The sequence below is a fragment of the Argopecten irradians genome, chromosome 2 (assembly GCF_041381155.1).
Source record: "Argopecten irradians isolate NY chromosome 2, Ai_NY, whole genome shotgun sequence".
Taxonomy (NCBI): Eukaryota; Metazoa; Mollusca; class Bivalvia; order Pectinida; family Pectinidae; genus Argopecten; species Argopecten irradians.
The window spans coordinates 62,326,740-62,348,963 of NC_091135.1; the positions used below are offsets into that span (position 1 = coordinate 62,326,740).

The window sequence follows — 22,224 nt, forward strand, 5'->3', positions numbered from 1 at the left end:
AATTATAGGGCTTTCCGATGAAATTCCAAGACACTGAATCAAAAGCTTTCAATTAACAAAGCATTCTAGGATTGTTTTTCTTATGAGAATTGCATTAAATAATAAATCAACCTTATGTTTTCCCAAATGAAACGTCCCGCAAGAAAACCAGTTTGATCTTTATCTATAAGTTTATCTATCTAATACAGGTTTTATTCTACGAGTTATTATAACCGAGGCAATTTTGTAGACACCAGTGAGCAGAGTGATAGGTCTCAAGCTTTTGATGAATAAAACCCAGATTTGATTGATCTAACAAAAAAGTTAAATACCTAAAAAATTCCGGAAAACATTTTAAAAATTTAACTGGAATACCATCAATACCTAGAATTATGTTGTTTTTCATACTTTTCAAAGTTACCCGTGCTTCCTGTAAAGTAATCAATCCTTCCAATTTTTCTGAGTCTTTTAATTTTACTGATATCATAATTTTGAAATAAGTTATTCAAATCAATATCTTCCAAATTACAACCAGGGCTATAGAGATTTTTTAGAAAAAAAATATTAACCTCATGTAAAATTTATTCTTGCTGTGTAGCCTGTGTAACCTTTTCACCATTCATTTTAAGTTAAAAAAGTAATGTGGGATTTTCGCCCTCCTCAATCGATTAAGCTGTTGATTTCATCAAACTGTCCTTATAATTTTTTTTTTATTTTCTCTATTTCTCCTTTTTTAATTGAATTTCAATTGCTAAAAATGCCATTAGGCTTTACCCATTTTTTCACTTTGATAAGTTTAAACTCAAAATCGTTTCTAAACAAAACACCTAGAATTGGATTTAAAGGAATTAAAAAAACACTGAAATCCCCATTCTTTGTTAATAACCTTTTCGTTTTCTTCTGTGAAATAAATGTCCTGTAAACATATGATATTAGTTTTCAAACCTCTAAGATGTGAAATAAGATCTTTGCGTTTTAGTTTTTCCCCTAAACCATGATAATTTGCCGATTTAACAGAGTTACTATTATCTGTCATAATGGAAACAGTATGGAGTGAAATAATTGAAGTGCGAAAAAACATGTGTCAACTAGCTAGAAAGCTCGAAAGAGAGCAGAAAGGAAAGAGATAATTTTATCCGTCTTATCCTGACGAAATATGATTATTTAAATATTTACAAATATATCTTGGATCGAAAAATAGATATATAATTCCCATTTCCGGGTTGATTTTTTTCCTGAAATCCTAAAAAATCCATTTACAATAATATATTATGTCTATATAGAGTACATGCATTAGTGTATATAAATGTGGAATCCAAATAATGATTTATGATTTATAATGCTAACGACATAATATTCTACTTAAATGAAAGAGATGACGAGGACACAATTCAGTTTGTAATCAATTTTATCCTGACCTGTACAAACCCTAAACACTGGTTACAAAAATGATGACAAAAATCAGATATATGCTATTTTTATATCCTCCTTGCACCAATGTGACGACTGTAGAGGCCGACGGTAATTGCACACTCTGACATGAATATTTTTGTTGACCCGTACATATAACTGCACCGAATAATGACGAAGTGACGTTATTATTATTCCATATATAGTACAATAACTTTTATGTTTCTTGATATCTAACAAAAGAAAATCTACTCAATCTAATAATTTATAACATATTTACTTATATGATATTTCTTTTGTTTTGATATTAATCCATATTAAGAATAATGAATAATTCATCTCACATTGTAAGCACAGTCTATTCGGTATACTGTTGGCATGCCCGTCCGAATCCCAACATATCTGTCAAGTCATTATGAAGCTCACACCTCATATAGAAGATCCAATAGACAATTTGTACGATGCGAACAATATATTCGTGTTATTGAAGATATATCCTTTAAAGAAGTTAATTAATTTCCTATATTAAACTAGACCTGATATTCAGAATTGACAGTAGGAAAAGCTATTTACGTTTCATAAACTTACGCTAAAATATTACAAACAATAATGCTGGTGGTTTTTTTCACATTAAAGAATAGATTCAGAAACCTGATCCCCGAAGATCTCTAAATTCAAATTGAATGGCGGGATATACCGTAACGTGACACTGATAGGGAATCTAAAAGTCAGATGCTGCTATGAAATTTTCCACACTTCGAACTTAGATTCCACAGATTCCAGGAACATACTTAATATAAAATGAAAATCGGAGCATGACGTTTTATAATTCCGGTCAACTTTGGAATATCTTTGCTAAAACCACCACCAATGTACAATGACATTTCCGCATGATTAATGGGGTGGTCATGTTATTTATATTTAAATATGCTCCACCGCTGACGAATAGTATTTTTTTATTTTTCAAAAACAGGATCAGACGAATTAGTATTTTACAGTTACAGAAGTTACTTACCTTACATCATTACCATTATTGGAAAGTTTGAGCTTCTTATTTTACTTCAAGATGGAATATAAATATAATTAATTGCGTCCCAAAACATTCCGTGGCACTATGTCTTATATGGTAAAAAGTACAGATTGCGCATCGACCCAAAGCAAAATAAATGATTTAATGTTGTGTTTTGTGTTCATTAGACATATACATTGTATATGCATCTTCAATATCGGACTAAGGGAGATCATCCTTACAAAATAATGAGTGCATCAAATAATACTCTTCTACATGCTACTAAATTCTGTTATTTTTTATTTCATTTATCGAAGCTCGTTTTTTCTCTCTATCGTTTCCAATTTAAGATGATGTAATCTAGAAAAACTACATGTCATATATTTGCATTAATCGTCGGAATCAATATTATGGTATTATGCATTGTTTAAGCTATGGATCAAGGAAATAATATCAATGGTTGTTTTCCAGGTAACACTGGATCCTTATAAACATAATATGTCTGTAGATACGCATTACTCTTGTTTAACTAGTTGCATCTTGCAAGCCTATGAATTACTTCTTATGTGCACCTAAACATACACAAATTAATCAAAACTGCGTCATGGCTAATCTTAGGTTTTACTGTTGACGTAGTTCGTTGCGTAGGTTGTCAATTGTGACGAAAGGTGCTAAAAATGTACATTTCAGGAACAAAGTACGTTCATAAGGATTGTGTTTGATTACAGTATCTACTGCATATACTACCAGTGTGTGATTACCACAATGAGCCTGTTTTACCTTGATATGTGTACAATGGTTATAAAATATAACATACCTGAGATTCAGTTGAAATCTATAAAAACTAAATGAATGACTGATGCCCTCTGTTGTTTTGGTAGCCACACGCCGTACGAACACATCCTGCCAACCATTCGAAGATTGATACACTGCATGACATGATCAAGAAACCTAAAGATCTTTATGAAATGGTATACGTTTTTGAACAATTGCGTATTTCATTGTAAATAGCTGAAACAATCTCTTAGCCCAGTAAGTACAATTATGGTTTTAAATCGGACTGTTTTGTTTTGTCTATTTCTCTCACTAAGCCACAACACTAATACGTTATGTATAAGAAAGGCGGGGTATCACTTAGAGCTGTTTTACGGCCACTCAATGATCAGCAAAAAAAGATACATAAGGGTCAGCTGCATATTGTATGCTATTTAGAATATCTTATTTTTTCTTGACTCATGGTAATTTCAAAGGTCAAAGGTCAAACAGTGAAAATTTACATTATTATTCTTTAAAAAATATTACTTTATTTATATTTTTTGCAGTTTTTGCATGCACAATTTAGGTTTTTGAAGTTCACAAGTTGTTTTATTATATATTTGTATATATAGTGGAAACATCAAATCCTGTTTTCTGAGCATATATTTTTGTACAATTTGTATTTTCAAAATAGTTTATGTACTTTATAAATATTTAATTGAGATAAAAATGACTTAATTGGCGAGTTTTATTTCTTCCATCGATGTAAATCGGTCTCATAATAAAGCTAAATCTCTACCCCTAATTGTTGTTATCACTCTCTAGGTTAGCTTCATAAATAAAGAATGCTGAACGTGTGTCTAATATTATATCAATACAGAACACAACTTGCAACATTGTCCGCATTTAACAAATTTAAATGTATCGTTTATTTTGGAACTAAGCTTCCATCGATTTGACGTAGGAAATGAAAGGTCGTCAAGAATGCTCTGCCATGGGATGCAATCCACACGGTTTCCGGAGTTCCTGACCAAACTCGCGGACCCACTTTGTGCTTACTGTGAAAAAAAATCATAACGGACATTTTTTAAACTGTGTAATATGTGGTAGGATCTTCGATCATATAGATATGACAACAAGGTTCGAGACACATGGTTAGAGAGCTATTTCTGAATAACCGAAGGTTTAGTTTCAGTATTTAAAAAAGTAATTCATGAAAGGTAGTGTAAAGCATATTCCGTTAATACAGTATATCTATCGCATTAATCCTGGTCATAGATGTTAAAACCATTGTCACTATCGATATCAATATTGTACGTTGTATTTGTAATTTGAAATGATCGTTTTGATTAGGTAAAAATCAAGTGATTTACCCCATTTGTACCCAGTATAACAGGACATGTCATGATCGTTTTGATAAAGTAAAATTAGTGATTTACCCCATTTGGTGCCCAGTATAGGACATGCCATGATCGTTTTGATAAGGTACAAATCAAGTGATTTACCCCATTTGGTGCCCAGTATAACGGGACATGCGGCGTGCTGTGATCTCTCGTCTATCTCACCACTGGGCAGGAGATTGTACCATAACACTGCAGATCCCTGTCAAACATACACATATACTTACAATCTTATTATATGGTATGTACTTCTAATCTATGTATGTATAGTCCTCTTATCATTTGATCAATGATTAATCCAATGCAGTGTCGTACATTTCGACATGGGGAGTATGAGAGCCTTTCGCACGTGTAAATGGCTGAATGTGGTGTACTGTAAACTGTACATATGTGACTGTCATTCAGCGATCGTTGTTCCGACAGTTTCTTTTTTTATCATTTACAGCATAAGTGTAAACAAACTTCAAATAGGGATTCGATTGACAATTTACATTTGTCTTGACATATTACAAAGAAATTTATTTCTTTTTCATGGCATAGGTGTGTATTTGAAAATACATGTATAATAGCAAAAATATTTATAAGTGAAATATTGTGGCACAGGTTCGGTACAAGGATGTACATTCTACTTCATACAATTATGTTACAGACAGCTACTGTACGACAATATACAATATCAGTGATATCATTGTGTCGTGTGTTTGTAGGCGGAAGGATTTTAGAGAGGAGAAATAACCCTGCTTTAAATTAAGTAGGTATTAGTCAATGAAAGTATACATATTCTTTCAACGACAAGGAGAAAGAAAATCCGACTGAGTAAAGTGTTTTGCTCTTAATGAGATCAACATCTTTCATTATCTTTAGATAGATATCGATATGGTTTAACTTGAGTCTTTTTGAAATGAAATTAAAAACAATAATGATAATTTAATCAAAATAATGGGAATCTGTATGACATTGCATTCTCACCTTGATTGGTAATATCCTCAAGTTGATTTTTGGGAAGACTGTAGCGCCCCCTGCCTTCACATTATTGAGCTGGAAAAATACAATCATACAAATTCACACGAAATCGTCAATAAGATGTAACAGTCGTATTTGTTACTTCTAGTCTATTGTAAAGTATTTAAATTACAGTTAAAATAAAACACTAGACGAGCATGACTTCAACCCCGACTTCTCTTTAAGTTCAAATATTATCAACGCATAGGGTTATCTTACGTAAGTTTTGGAACTCAAATTATGCATAACGATGGAAGAGGAATACTCGACCTCTGGACCAAGGTTGATATGTTTTATTTTTCAATTTTTTTCCCAATGAAATCAGGTGAAGTCAACGCTAAGCCATTCAAACAAATAAGAAACATCATCATAAAGGGAGGGCACCTTTTGTTAGATTTTGGTGTAACAGTGAATTTGGCTTTCAGAATTATATTATAAAAAATGCGTACACAGATGCCATTTGTGTTATAAAATAAAGGGACACTGTTACCAGTTGTATTATTAAAGTGCGTACACTGTTGCCATTTCTGTTATGAAAATTTGTACACTGTTGCCATTTGTATTATAAATATGGGGATACTGTTACCACTTATGTTATAAAATTGCGTACACTGATGCCAGTTGTTTTATAAAATAAAGGGACACTGTTACCAGTTGTATTATTAAAATGCGGACACTGTTGCCAGTTGTGCTATAAAAAATGCGTACACTGTTGCCAGTTGTATTTATAAAAAAATGCGTACACTGTTGCCAATTGCGTTATAAAAATGCGTACACTGTTGCCAGTTGTGTTATAAATATATGCGGACGCTGCTGTCACTTGTGTAATAAAATGCGTACAATGGTGTCAGTTGTATTATAAAATGCTCACACCGTTGCCAGTTGTGTTATAACAAATGCGGACACTGTTGCCGGCTGTGTTATAAAAATGCGGACACTAATACTGTTGCCAGTTGTGTTTTTAAAAATGCGGACACTGTTGCCAGTTGTGTTATAAAAATGCGGACTCTGTAGCCAATTGTGTTATAAATATATGCGGATGCTGTTGCCAGTTGTGTTATTAAAAGTGTGAATGCTGTTGCCAGTTGTGTTATAACAAATGCGGACACTGTTGCCAGTTTTGTTATAAAAATGCGGACTCCGTAGCCAATTGTGTTATAAATATATGCGGATGCTGTTGCCAGTTGTGTTATAAAAAGTGCGGATGCTGTTGCCAGTTGTGTTATAAAAAGTGCGGATGCTGTTGTCAGTTGTGTTATAAATATTTGCGGACGCTGTTGTCAGTTGTGTTTTAAATTTATGCGGACGCTGTTGTCAGTTGTGTTGTAAAAAGTGCGGATGATGTTGCCCCGTGGCCAACATCTGTCCGATATAAGGACTTTTTAATATTACCCTAAACGTCTTACTCACATAAAACATCCATGTTGCTATTCTGTCGTTTTGACTTCCATGTGTTTTATCTGGACTGTTTCGAACCTGTAAAAAGCAAACATAAAGTTGACACAAAGTTGATGTAAATAGTTATTATCTTTTGGTCTTATGTAATGTAATAGGAAATATGCTTGGTACTCACATCGAAAAAATCATAGTGCCTTTCATAATGCCCGCCAATACCGTAGTTAACCACCTAAAAAACAAAATGAAAGGCATCCTGAAACTCCTACCGTACAGAAAAGTAATGCCACGGCATGTCCACAATATAGTTCAATATTGTGATCCTAAAACATATTTGAACGGAAATTATAAAACAATTATCACTGTCATGAACGGTCATATATTTAGCAGTAAAGTAATTTACTTCCTCTATAATTTTCTCTATCAATATTATTTAAATAAGTATTGAGAATATAATAACATATCATTGAATGTGTCGAATAAAGGTATTTAGTACAATAAAGTTGCTGATTAGATCATCGACTAAGAGGACAGTCAAAGATAGGGCACTAAAAACAACCTTTATCCAACATTTAGAGAGAACCGACGGGGACAACCAAAAATATGTTAATTCCCTGACCAAGACATTAACGCCAATAATACTATCGTACATGAAGTGTTTCGGCCGTTTTGATTTCCTGCCTATCTGCTAGGTCCAGTCCTGTTATTAGTTCTATCCTTTTTTCCAGCTTCACACATGTAATCGTCTTCTTTACTTGTGCACTGTTTCCAAGACGTAAAGAAAATGATATAAAGAAATAAAGAGCGGTACATGATGGTAGGTCTGATGTAAATTCATCACATTTAGATAGAGATCACACCAAATTGTTTAGAGCCTGTGGTTGTGACAAGATGTCTGATCAAGTCCTATAAATCATAATAGTTTCAGTCTATTAACATATTATCAATCATCATTGAAGTGACTTTTTTAGAATACGCCACTTACCTCTCACCTGTTCTGCTGTCAACATAAACAGCTACACCTTTATGCCAAACACGGGCACGTTTTAGCTAAAATCAAACAACTGATTTATTCGAACAGTTGGATCGTACATTTGTATATTGATGGACGATATTCATGAGAGCTACATAACTTTTTAAGTCATTACTTATTTCGCTCTCGTGGCTATGCAATATGGAATTCATGAAACTAGTTAAATAGCATGATATGTCACGTCACGATACTTTAGGCGAGTGGCATATCATAGTATTTAACGATTTTCTATTAATCACATACCTAATGCATAGTCTATATCTATCATGTGACAGTATTAATGGAAATATAGACGAAGCTTTCCTTTTGGTTTTTATATAAGATAGACGATATCAGGCGCAAGTTTGACATCTCCGTATACCGAGTCAATTGATCATGGAGTCATTATTATATGAGTATCTTACGATGTTTATGACATGGTTATATGATATGGCTGAACGAGCCAGTTAACGTGATAGATATTATTACATGTACATTAAATTATTTCTATATAGATTTGCTATTTTTAATTCACAATTTTCATTACATTTCTATTCGTTTTTTACAGCTAACTATCACATTTATTTATTCCTGCCTTAAATCAGACGAAAGCCGACGTATCAACTATAGTTACATTTTGTTTGACTGTTATTTGTAGATGTGCAATCTCCGAATCCGAGATGATGTCATGGAACCGAGAAATCCTTGGTATGTAGCTAAGAACCTCTTCCTTTATCCTGTAATAGGGGATGTTTGTTTCCGTGTGATAGCAAAACAGCGCGGGTTCATAGACGTCTCTCTGAATCACCAAACACACGTGTTAGCCATATCAGATTCATTCATCATTTTTTAAATTTTAAGATTTTTTCTTTTAGTCGGGGATGACGAAAGTTAAAACCAATTGAAAATTTGTACCAAAAGTTTTAAGTTTATTTTGGATATAAGAATTATATTTGATTTATTTTATTGTCATATGCTTACATGTTAGTAAACATACACTGTTACTTTAAAAATTGCATGTGACGTAATTTTCATACTGAAGATTCATCAGTGAAAATTATGTGTACCCCAGTGCATGTTATACGCTTGGAACATCGATCTTCAAATCACTTTAATTCGTATTTTTATTTTTTTATTTTTTAATACAATTTTAGGCTTTGAAAAATATCTTTATTTAACGAACACATTTCTTATCTTTAAATAATAACTATTTTATTTTAAGAATTTTGAAACGATTCACGTGTCATATTTCACATTAAAAGGAATACAATTTTTCCATAACATATTTTCTTTTGTTAAAAATATTTTGTATTTTACAAACAAAATGAACTTTTGACAATTTAAGTGGAAAGCTATATAATATAACTGCACGTACCTGTATAAGTCCCTGACATAGTTGTCTATAGGTGTTATCCATAATATCTTCCTCTGTTAATTCGGAGTTCTCCTGGTCTACAGTCTGTTTGGATGATTCTGCCTTCTGTCTGATCATGTTTATAAGACTCCCCATAGGCCTAGTACCTGGGGTATTGATCGACATCATTCAGAAAAATAAAACAAAGTTAGAATGAGATCTAACTTCCGGTATGATGTGAGGACACGATTAGATACGACTCCGACTGTTTTGTATGTTTCTAACATTTATATTGTGCCATTATTCCACTGAAACTAATTACGTGATTCAGTTTTGAATTCTAGACAATGCTACTCAATCTGTTATCAACACTTATCAGAAATGTGTTTTAGACTTGTGTTTATTTGGTGACTCTGTATATGTGTAGCACAACTACACCACAGGAGCGTGTATGTCACAAACAAACAATGTCGAACAAATATACCTGCACTGACTTCACGATTATCATGTTTCCAACAACTGGAAAAAAGTATGTCAAAATATTTTGAAATATTGGAAGACGATATTTCAAATATAAATATAAGATTACATAAGGCTGAATCATTGAATCACTTGCATCATTGAATTTTCTTGGTTGAAAACTTGAATGACTCGAACAAATCCAACCATGACGTTACCATCCCACATATAGAAGAAGAGGTTAATAAAGAGGCCAATGAGCGTTTGGCGTTCGAGGTGTGGGGTAGGAAGTGGAATTTTGTAGTGAGGGGAATAAAAGGGTGATACGAAGGAGAAGTCTCAAGACTCCTTGATGAAAATACACAACTTCTTAAAAACCCGTCTCAAAATAAATAATGACGTCGTCAAACTCATGCTGTCCCAAGCTATTGACAGATTTCCTTATGGTTCCGAAGGCAAACATAACATCATGGTAAGATTAGACATCATTCTTGACCAAAGTGGGGTTTTCTGTCGTGCCCGACCTTCTACCTTGACAAAGCTTCGGTATGAACAACTTGGGAAAAGAAAACAGATGAGACCAGAAGAACGCCAAAGCACAAACTAGCATATCTGAAGGAATCACCATTTCTGAAGTTGGTCAGGAAAAAAGTAAATAGTGACAATGGGAATGGCGCAATGAAAATTTTAAACAACTTATAATAAAAAATGCAACGTGATGTTTTCCTCGTCGAGTTGTGAAATTAGTTATTGTTCATTTAAAATTTGATTTGAACATAATACAATAATTACAATGATGTACATAAGAATATATATTTTTATAGTACTGCCCGGTCACTAGGAATGGCTTATGTGGGAGTGATATTGAGGGATCAAAATTCAAATTAAATTCAAATCAATATCAACTGATTTAAATCAAGGAACTGTATATATTGAACTGATATGAATCCATTTTAACTTATAATTATCTGGCTATACAGTATCCACGTTTTAACTATAAACAAAAACATAGGTATGCATATATATATATATACTTAACATGCTTTTTATACCTGCTCATTATTGGAGTGTTATCATAGTATTACTTATAAGTGTATCCTAAATATATATTTAATTTCAATATTGTCTGTAAAATTACATATATTATATATATGATTTTGAGATGTTCATGTATGTATCCACAGGGATAGGGCTTATATAGGCATAGCATGCTGCCTAATCCCTATTAAATCAAATGATTTAATAAAAATATTTTGAAATGAAAATAAATATTGTTTCCACAGTGCGTACACATATGTAGGCGGTAAATGCTCATATAGAGTCTATTTACACGGGCACGTTCTCACAGTGTTACAAATATTTGTTCACCTGTACTAGGGTATAAACCTATACATAATACCTTTAGCAGTACTCGTATGAAAAGCACGTGCATTTGTTGGGTTATCTGCTACACAATCATATATCATATTAAACAAGTAAATCGTGATTTTTTTTCAGTCTGTAATTTGTTGATATTGATCGAATTCAATAAGAAATTCAAGTTCATGATATACAAATGTAGCAACCCTAGTTTATGTACAGGTCACTAAACATATGTATATGTTCATGCAAATATCTATTGAACTTACTAGGTGCATTTAATATCGGATATTGATATAAAAAATATTTAGAAGTCTTTAATATACACTATACTATAGAATATTGCAAAAACCATGCAAATGTCTGGTTTACTTACCAGGTGTATAAACGTAGATAGATATATAGAAAAATGATGTAAATTAGTCTATCTTAATATGCAATTGGATATATTAAAACACCATAGAAATTTCTGATTACTTTATACTAGGTATATAAAATATGATAATTATATAGAATATGATATACTAAATGATATGTAAATAATTAGAAAGCGTAGACTAAACGACATGTTTATGTATATTCAATGACTCAGCAATCTACCTTACATATTAAAGGTAACCATCAATACATTGATGCAAATCTGCTTTAAAATATATAAAAAAACTGACTTTGCAAAACAATTAAGTATTTTTTGCGATAGTTGTAGTAACAATTTCATAACATTCTTTAAGTGCAATTTAAATGAACAATATATGCAAATGTTTTATTAGATTATCACGTGGATGTCACTCAATATATATTTATATAACATTCAAAAAGTGAGTAAAATAAGTTGGATAAGGAGAATCTATAGAACAGAATGTAAGTGGTGTACTATTCTGAAAACTAAAGTTAATTTTAATCTATTAGCCAATTGTGGCAGTGATTATTTAAACTCAATCATCAAAAGGATAAAAAAATGTCTTTTGGACTGATGTTCTGAAAGCTTGGTATAATTTAAGAAGTAAATTGTTTAAATCTAATAAGTATAAATTCAATGTGTTAAAATCACCTATATGGTATAATGAAAATATAAAATTAGGGAACAAAACTATTTTTTATCAAAGACTTTTTAATAAAGGAATAATGTATATACAGGATTTGATTAAAGATAACACTACTGAATCATTCTTCTCTTTTAACGAATTTTGTGAAATTCATGGTAGAATTTGTAATTTTCTCGAATATCATGGATTAATCTTGAACATTAAAAATTACCTTAATATACACCCTTTTCCTAATAGTAATACACAAGTTATTTTTCCATCAACACCATTACATTTGGAAATAATTCTGAAAAGGACTCGTGGATCTCAAGATTTCTATAAAATTCTTATTCAAAATGAAACGAATATTACTGGCCAGAGTAAATGGGGTGAATTATTTGATTATGACCAGGATTCATGGAAAAAGATTTATAATACTCCATTTCGAATTACTCATAATACTAAATTGCAGTGGCTACAATACAGAATTTCACACCACATCTTAACAACAAATTCTTATCTTTGTAAAGTAGGTCTCTCTAATAATCCTCACTGTGTGTTCTGCTCTGTAGAAAGGGAGACAATTACTCATATTTTTTGGGAATGTACCGAAGTACAAGCTTTTTTAACTGATTTTGAGTGTCTACTGGATATCCTTTACATACCATTCTCTATCAATAAAGAAACAATGCTTTTTGGACTTTTTAGACAAAATGGTATATACAACAGGATTGATAATGAAATTATCCTTGTGATTAAACAGTATATTTATAGAACTAGATGTTTTCAAAATTCTTTGAATGTAATGAGATTGGTAAACTGCATCAAAGATCTCCATGCTGTACAGAAACATATCGCATACGGAAAAGATCAAGCTTATATAGAGAAATTAAATTTTGAATGGAAAAAGTGGATGAAAATAGTAAACCTGGCTTAACCATGACGGTTTTTTTTTTTTTTTTTTTTTGTTCATATACCAACATCAACTTTTTATTCATGTTGTTAACTTTCCCATCACTTAAATATTTTTGTTTTGAAAAATTATTGATGTGACGCTTATTATTTACAAATAGTTTTAAGATGCACACTATCAAACCCTTTACCCCCCCCCCCCCCCCCACCCCCCTCCTGCTCTCTCTCTCTCTCTTTCTCCGATCACAGTCTCCCTACCGCTCACTCCACTACTTTCTCGCTTTTCCTCTGTCTCCCAGTCATAAAACTCAGTACTATACATTAATATCTCTCCAAATCTTATTTATGAATGTGTGCAGATCAATGAAGTCTTGTTTGATACTTATATATGTTACTTCTCATTGTATATATATGTATAGTATTGATTGAAATGCCTTTTGAAAATAAAAAATAAAAATAAAATAACTACGAACATAAATTAAGGTAGTGAAAAGTGATAATCCTTAAAAAAAAAAAAAAAAAGTGAGTAAAAAATCTTGTAATGAATATCCATATACATACAGTAACTGTAAAACTAAAACACATGATATTGATGGTAGATAATTGGTATAATAATATACTAGGCATCTTACATAACTTGGCAATTTCCATTTCTGGCATATTTGATATGAAGACATCCACTAATATACCTTTGAATTTCAGTCTTGTTTTTCTTGAAGTTAAATTTGATACAATGTATCGGAATTATCATTAGAAGCAATGTTAACACAGTTGGGTATTTGTCTAAAGAGTTGAAATGCCAGACTATGTGTTGTTACAGAAATGTTGGTGGTATGTTATAGTATTATTTATTTTCTTAATATCAACGAATGTGACGTATCAACGTCCACAGTCTGTACAACCGACAAACCTATTTATCTCAATGGCAGTTGTGTAGCTATCTCTATTGGTTAATTTTACTAATTTTGTTGAAAATAAGGTATAAATCATAATGCAAAAGGAAGTTCAATAATAGTCTATTAAATGATATTGAATACAATGCTACTTAAATACATGTAAATCTTGTCAAAAATTGTATTAGGGATACTGTCGAACAATATGCTATCAATCCTGAAGAAGAAGACATTTACAATGTATCATTATCAATTAATGATCAGTTATTTTGGAAACTTTAAAATTAGTTATTAGGGAAAAACTATTGCCTACTCAACATTTAATAAGCGTGAAAGGAATAAATTAGTGAATGATCTAGAGTTAAAGCCAGGGAATCTACAACAAGAGGAAAATAGAAAACCAAATGCAATTGAAGAAGTAGAAAACAAGTGGAAATTGATAAGGGAAAACGAAATTAAGGGCATTATATAGAGAGCAAAATGAAGATTGAAAATTGAAGGTGAGAGAGTTCCAGGTTATTTTTTTCAACTTAGTTATGCTAGAGACAGGTGAGGAAATTACAAACAAGCAAGATGATCTTTTAGATATACCAGTTTTTATGTCAGTGATAATAGTGTAAATGAAACGTTTTTTGATGATGAAAATCCATTCATAAATAAATTAACCTATGAACAAAATAGTAGATTAGAGGGGAAAATAAATTTCCAGGGTTGTCTGAAATCACTTAAAAATATGAATAACAATAAGTCACCTGAAATGGATAGATTTACTGTTGAATTTTTCAAAGTAGTTTGGACTGATATCAGATGTTTAATTAATTTTATCAATCAAGCTTATGACGAGGGAGTACTTTCTATAAAACAACGCCAAAGGCTGATAACATGTATTCCTAAAGAATGTAAAACTAAATGATATGTAAAATTGGGGGCCGATAACTTTATTGATTGTAGATTACAAAATAGTTTCCTCATTTTTCTCAAAACAATTTTAGACAGTATAATAAGTGAAACACAAAAGGGTTTCCTAAAACATAGGTATATTAGCGAATGTACAAGGCTAATAACCAGTGTATGGCATAATAGAAACTACAGAGAAGGACAATATTCCAGTTTATTATTACTAACTGATTTTGAAAAGGCCTTAGATTCTTTAAAATTCAAATTCATCTTAAAAACACTTGATTTTTATGGCTTTGGTCCATCTTTTATAAAATGGATAAAAACCTTTTATAATAATAATTCATGTTGCGTATTGAATAATGGGTGCTGTTCCAATTACTTTTAGTGTTTGCGGTGGAGTTATACAAGGCGACCCTAGTCCATATATTGTCATCATATGTGTTGAAATTTTAAAGTTCAGCAGTTAAAATGAAACTTAAATGGTATCAAAATAAATAACTCAGAGTACTTAATAAACCAATTTGCAGATGACACGTCTTTTACTTTATCTGATGATCCAAACTCCTTGCATTGTGTAATTGAAATTTTAAATGACTTTATGTTTAAATAATAGGTGTTTTCCTTTAACCATATTGCTAACTTTGACCGTGATTGTTCAAACTTAAATCATGTTAATTGTTATAATATCTTCCTCATAAATGATGTATACAATTTGTGCACAGATAAGGTCATTCACATATATATATATATACATATCATATATATATATAAAGCACTGTCTTCTTATTGTAATTACAGTTGATGACATATGAATGGGGCATAAAAATTGAAGAAAAAAAATGAAATATGAACTGGGAAATACAGCTAGAATACGTCTCGTTGATGTTTAGGACATACAATCTTAATGACCTAATCGACCGACTAAATATTAAATAAAAACATGGGCAGAAGATGGTATTTCGTCACAGTTACTCTTTTCAAAAAAGGGAATCCTTTCAGACATATTAATACTTGAAATAGTTTTTTGCAAAACAATTTAAGCAACTTCGTAATTATATTCCGAAGTGACTAACTTAATTCCTGAATGAAAAAAGCATTCAACTTAGATCGCATTAAATCTTTAGAACTAAAAGCACATCTCATGCATGCCTTTGTGACATCGAAATTTAGACATTTAATTATACAAATAAATACTTATAGAAAAAAACCGCATATATTGGTTATCGTAACTTACTTGTCTTCTGTAAATCTGTCAGAATGTCCAAAGCTTTCCTTGACATGCCTGTCTAGAGAAACAAAATGTTACACGGTATGGTTACATACATGTACATTGAAAAATATAATCCCTTTCATATTGATTATATTTTTGTTGTTGACCCATTTTCCATATGTCCGTCAATATACTGACAAATCTAAAATAGAAATCTACTCAGTCCATCTACCAAACCCATCTATCAAACAAATCTACAAAACCCATCTACCAAACCAATCTACAAAACCCATCTACAAAACCCATCTACCAAACCAATCTACAAAACCCATCTACCAAACACATCTACCAAACCAATCAACCAAATTCATCTACCAAACCAATCTTCCAAACAAATTTACCAATCTACCAAACTCAATCTACCAAACCAATCTTCCAAACCAATCTACCAATCTTCCAAACCAATCTACCAAACCAATCTTCCAAACCAATCTTCCAAACCAATCTACCAAACCAATCTACCAAACCCATCTACCAAACCAATCTACAAAACCCATGTACCAAATCCATCTATCAAACCCATCTACCAAACCAATCTACCAAATCAATCTACCAAACCCATCTACCAAACCCATCTATCAAACCAATCTAACAAACCCATCTTCCAAACCAATCTACCAAACCAATCTACCAAATCAATCTACCAAACCCATGTACCAAATCCATCTATCAAACCCATCTACCAACCCAATCTACCAAATCAATCTACCAAACCCATCTATCAAACCAATCTACCAAACCCATCTTCCAAACAAATCTACCAAACCAATCTACCAAACCCATCTACCAAACCCATGTACCAAATCCATCTATCAAACCCATCTACCAAACCAATCTACCAAATCAATCTACCAAACCAATCTACCAAACCTATCTATCAAACCAATCTACCAAACCCATCTACCAAACCAATATACCAAACCAATCTACCAAACCAATCTATCAAACCAATCTACAAATCTACCAAATCCATCTACCAAACCAATCTTCCAAACCAATCTACCAAATCCATCTATCAAACCCATCTACCAAACCAATCTACCAAAGCCATCTACCAAACCAATCTTCCAAACCAATCTACCAAAGCAATCCACCAAATCCATCTACCAAACCAATCTATAAAACCAATCTACCAAACCCATCTACATAACCAATCTACCTAACCCATTTACCAAACCAATCAATCAAATTACCAAACCCATCTATTAAACCCATCTACCAAACCTATCTACCAAACCAATCTACCAAGCCAATCTACCAAACCAATCTATCAAACCCATCTATCAAACCCATCTATCAAACCAATCTATCAAACCCATCTACCAAACCAATCTTCCAAACCAATCTTCCAAACCCATTTACCAAACTAATCTACCAAACCAATCTACCAAACCCATCTTCCAAACCCATTTACCAAACTAATCTACCAAACCAATCTACCAAACCCATCTACCAAGCCAATCTACCAAACCAATCTACCAAACCCATCTACCAAACCAATCTACCAAGCCAATCTATCAAACCCATCTATCAAACCCATCTATCAAACCAATCTACCAAACCAATCTTCCAAACCAATCTTCCAAACCCATTTACCAAACTAATCTACCAAACCAACCTACCAATCTACCAAACCCATCTACCAAACCAATCTACCGAACCAATTTCCTTCAGGTATGGCGTAAGAATTGTACCTGCTGCCCCTATTGCATGATCGTAAAAGGCGACTAAATTTAGGATCTTATCTTTTCTTTCTCCCTAAATTACTTTGTTCTTCCTAGAGTCTCACTTGACACCACCTCACTTTTGGCCTATGGTTGAGCGCTCGCCCCTGTGAGGAAGGCTCTGGGTTCTGTCCCCTGGCCGAGACACACCAAAGTCTATAAAAGTGGTAGTTTCTGCTCCTGCTTAGCGCTCAGCATAACGGGAGTGGGACGACTGGTTTGCCCGTTGTCAGTATAATGTGACCGGGTGGGTTGTGTTGCCTGGTGTCTTCGGCGGCATGCTTCAGTGATATAGCACTATAAAAAGGGCAACAGTTCCACTATACAAGAAGACACAACACGAATATACCGCTGTCTCCCAAAACACGCACCTCGCGCAACATACACGCAACACACTGCATACATGGGAGGCCGTCCTTACATGACCATAGCTGTTAATATGACGTTAATTAATCAAACAAACAAACAAAAAACAATTTACCAAACCCATTTACCAAACCAATCTACCAAACCCATCTACCAAACCAATTTACCGAACCAATCTATCAAACCAATCTACCAAACCAATCTACCAAACCCATCTACCAAATCAATCTACCAAACCAATCTACCAAACCCATTTACCAAACCAATCTACCAAACCAATCTACCAAACCAATCAACCTAACCCATGTACCAAACCAATCTACCAAACCCATTTACCAAACCAATCTACCAAACCAATCTACCAAACCCATTTACCAAACCAATCTACCAAACCAATCTACCAAACCCATTTACCAAACCAATCTACCAAACCAATCTACCAAACCCATCTACCAAACCAATCTACCACGTCCATCAGACAATCCATCCAATTGTTTTTTCATCGTTTAATCCATTTATTTTTCTTACTCGAGGTAGGTTGAAGAGTTAACCTCAATGTATATACTTACCTTTTTATCACTATACATTTTATTTAGTAAATATTACCAAATATGCTTTTAGTGCAATGAAATTTTGTCACGTGATATTCTTTAATATATTCACAAAACTTAAAGATATCTTGGAGCAGCATTTTGGAGTATTTACCATGTGGTAGTCGATGGCCAGTTTGTAAAGGATGGATTTCTTTTCGGTGACGCTATCTAACTCTAAGAAGGCTTCGTACCACTTAATCCGTTTCTCTACCGCTAGTGCTTTGGTTATAGAGATGACATCACCAATAGTTAGCGGGGATGTCGTCAGGTTATAAATTGTCCCAGTAATCATTTCTTTTAGATCGAAACTATAAACTTGGTGAAGTCTCTCCAAACCAGTTCTGGCAATGTTAAGGTCTTCACTGCTTGTCCATATACCATATTCGTTTGTGATTCTCTTCCAAGCTGAATTGAAATCTGAAACCAAATACTTTGGCTTCAGAGAAAATTTTATATTAATGTCTTTAATATATTGGATATTTGATTGTTATACAAAACATATTCATCAGATTTTAACCAGAAGTCAAATTCGTCAAACTTTTGTTATGTTTTCACCTTCTAAGCATTCTATTCATTTTATTCGTAATCAACGGTGCGTAACTTTGACTTTTTCGTAGACACACCTCCCTTCTCAAGTTAATACAAATGTATAGCAAACGTTCACAATCATACATTTTAACCAATTTAAGTTAAACCTCTTAGGACTTGCCTTAGTGTAACTTAAGATCTAAGTTACATTATGTTGTACCTGCTAATCTGATACATACATAATTGTGAAAGGCGACTAATTCGGGGTTACTTTTGTTTTGATCTGGAATTTATGCATTATACATAACCAACCCGCTCACGACCAGCCAACCGTCTGTGTGTATTCTTACCCTGGGTTGCCATGGTTGATTGACAGGTGCTGCAGTTTATAGTCTGTTGGATCGCACTCCACCCATTTACTGTTCTATCAACCAGATGGAAGGCGTTGATCGGATGGCCAACCCATCCTACTATGTCCCGTATGTTCGACCTTTCTTCCTTGATTGTCGTTAAGAATCTTACAAAAAATCAAATCGTATTTAAATACTAACAGGTGTATAGCTGACCTGGCTCAAATCATACTTTCAATTTTGAAAATGTCTTTACCTTTCTGATCAACTAATATATAACTGCGCATCAAAAATGATAAAGCACCAGCGTCACATTGAGTATATGAGCACGCTTAAGAATCTGCTCCGGTGAGGTTGCAGTCTTGATGAAGTCTCGTTTCAACATTATACATTAGTCAAAGAGTTTTTGAGATTTTAAAAAAACTAATCACCACAAAGTGTAGCAAGTTGCCATATAGAGAATATGTCATAAATCATACTTCTAATACTCGTAGTATCTGTTATACACGAATTCGAAGAAGTGACCAATTTGGCGGCCATTTTGAAAAAGTACATTTCAAGTGAATTTCACATGTTTCTACTTCAAAATTTTAGCTTAGCTCGCCGGTGCGACATCAATTTTAGCAATATCAAATGAGTATTTGCTGCAAGTCTTTTTTAAATTTACTGAGATGAAACGATAAGCACTTAAATGTATAACCTATTGGTGTTAATTTTTTTACATTTACAGAAATGTTAAAAAATAACAAATTTTGTAACGGGGGTAAAAAATCAAGTACACTGACCCCTCTATTTTCATGACTGGTATTATAAACAACATCTTTTTTTCTTTTAAACTGTAAAGTTTTAGAAAACATTAGTCATGAGAACTTTTTCTGCGAAGCGTTGAATCTGTCAAAAATGGTAAAAAAAAGGTATTTTTATCTTCAAAATTTAGGAGGTAGGAGTAACATATACAGCTGTTCTAAACAAAAATAATAGATTGACTGTGTGATTTTATCATTTCCTCCAGGAAAACATTTGCTTTGTCAATTTTGTGAATAATTATACTTTTCTGACATCTAATTCGCAAAATGTTATTTAAGTTTGTCGTGTGTATGTTGAAAACAGTGACTTTCCTGTAAAATCACAATTTACGTCAAAGAGCTATCTTTGATTCATTATAGCTCAAAATCAAGCCCATCACCACATTACTTTTCCTCCATTTTTAACTTTGGTGTGGATTCCTATTTCCAAAAATCTATAATAGAAAAAAGTTAGTCATCATGAAATTTTGACTTTTCATCAGAGCAGAACCTTAAACATCATCCTTCCTGGTGTGAAACAAAGTTCCGTCATATTTAGTTGAACTATGTGCAGCAGCCGAATGCTTAACATGCATGAAATACTGTATCTCGTCCCACAATGTTTATTCGTTGGTTTGGTGTTCACTTGCAGCATGCGCGATAGTTAAGTCTAGATATATGACATATCTACGTACCTTAGCATAAGTGACCATATACATTTGAAGTATATAGGGGCGTAAAATAGCCACAAAACTTTACAAGAAGGTGATATCATATGCAAACGAAGTTTCCATTTGCTTCCCTTACAAAGTTTGCTTCAATATTTGTACTTATTTAAATACAAAAATCACACCGACCTTTGTACGGCTTCGTCAGCATAGGAATGGTTGGCAAGGGTAACCGTGACGTAACGTTCAAGTACGTCCACTAATCGACCTTCCTTCTCAACAACGATCGCCAGTTTGTACCCGGATGTAGCAACATCCGTTGTTACAGTAGTTACCATAACAACGATTACCAGAAGACTGACCGTAACAACTTCCATAGCAGCTGTTTCTCGGTATCCCACTCTAAGTAACATACCATGACTCTGATTTATTCTGCAAATTGGCCTCAGGGCATTGTGTTATTGATATTTTTAAAATTATGTCCAAGATTAATGCAAATATTCAATCTGATATATATTAAACATTTCACGTATAAATGATACTATTTTAAGTATTTACATTAAAAAGGTGATGAATTGAAATCCCAACTAACATAGCTTTCATACGAGTCATGGAAGTAACAAAACCGTAATGAAATCAAACAGTTTGTGTTGATACGAAGAATGATTGCGGAATAATACTGTCGATGAACGAAATAATAATCCGATTAAAATTAATGAATAGTTGTTCACACGCTCTGCATTTTTTTTTTAATATTTCATTTTGTTGTCCCTGTGCAATTGGATGTCTCGTTGATATTAAGGCATACTGTATGATAACGCATATATCAGATACATATTGTGGTCAGACGCTATTAATCGTTTCGCTTGGGGAAAGTGTTTAAGAGTCACTTCCTTCTACCGACGTACTGTGTATATGATAGATATAGAGGAGTGGTAGCTCATTTCAATATTTCAAATCAGTATATCTCTGTTGATACGAGGTGGTAAATATGTATTAATTATCAAAGGTCCTTAGTTTTTATATAAGATATGTCGTTTCCTCAATAAAAATGGCAAAACCTTTCTCAAATGTG

General features: G+C 32.9%; 1 protein-coding gene across 2 annotated transcripts; it reads right to left on the reverse strand.

The window, feature by feature from the left end:
* Positions 1-1,474: 1,474 nt before the first annotated feature.
* Positions 1,475-21,435, reverse strand: LOC138316183 (prolyl 4-hydroxylase subunit alpha-1-like). 2 transcript variants are annotated; one of them, XM_069257748.1, is made up of 13 exons: positions 21,339-21,435; positions 19,697-19,863; positions 18,931-19,235; positions 16,100-16,151; positions 9,339-9,484; positions 8,598-8,762; positions 7,937-8,001; positions 7,602-7,713; positions 7,130-7,183; positions 6,967-7,032; positions 5,524-5,592; positions 4,660-4,756; positions 1,475-4,212 (listed from the first exon to the last, which is right to left on the reverse strand). In XM_069257748.1, exons 2-13 carry the CDS (start codon positions 19,707-19,709, stop codon positions 4,133-4,135), a joined length of 1,224 nt encoding a protein of 407 aa, XP_069113849.1. In that variant the 5' UTR covers positions 19,710-19,863; positions 21,339-21,435; the 3' UTR covers positions 1,475-4,132. The 2 variants fall into 2 exon arrangements, with proteins under 2 accessions (XP_069113849.1, XP_069113848.1); XM_069257747.1 differs by having other exon boundaries at positions 4,594-4,756.
* Between the last annotated feature and the right edge of the window lie 789 nt (positions 21,436-22,224).

What these genes read in the sequence shown, in the direction of transcription:
- LOC138316183 (XM_069257747.1), bottom strand. An exon ending in TAGCAACATGGATGTTTTAT is followed by an intron (nt 5,593 to 6,966) that starts GTGAGTAAGACG and finishes GTATTTTTCCAG; the next exon opens with CTCAATAATGTGAAGGCAGG. An exon ending in TGAGGATATTACCAATCAAG is followed by an intron (nt 4,757 to 5,523) that starts GTGAGAATGCAA and finishes TATGTTTGACAG; the next exon opens with GGATCTGCAGTGTTATGGTA.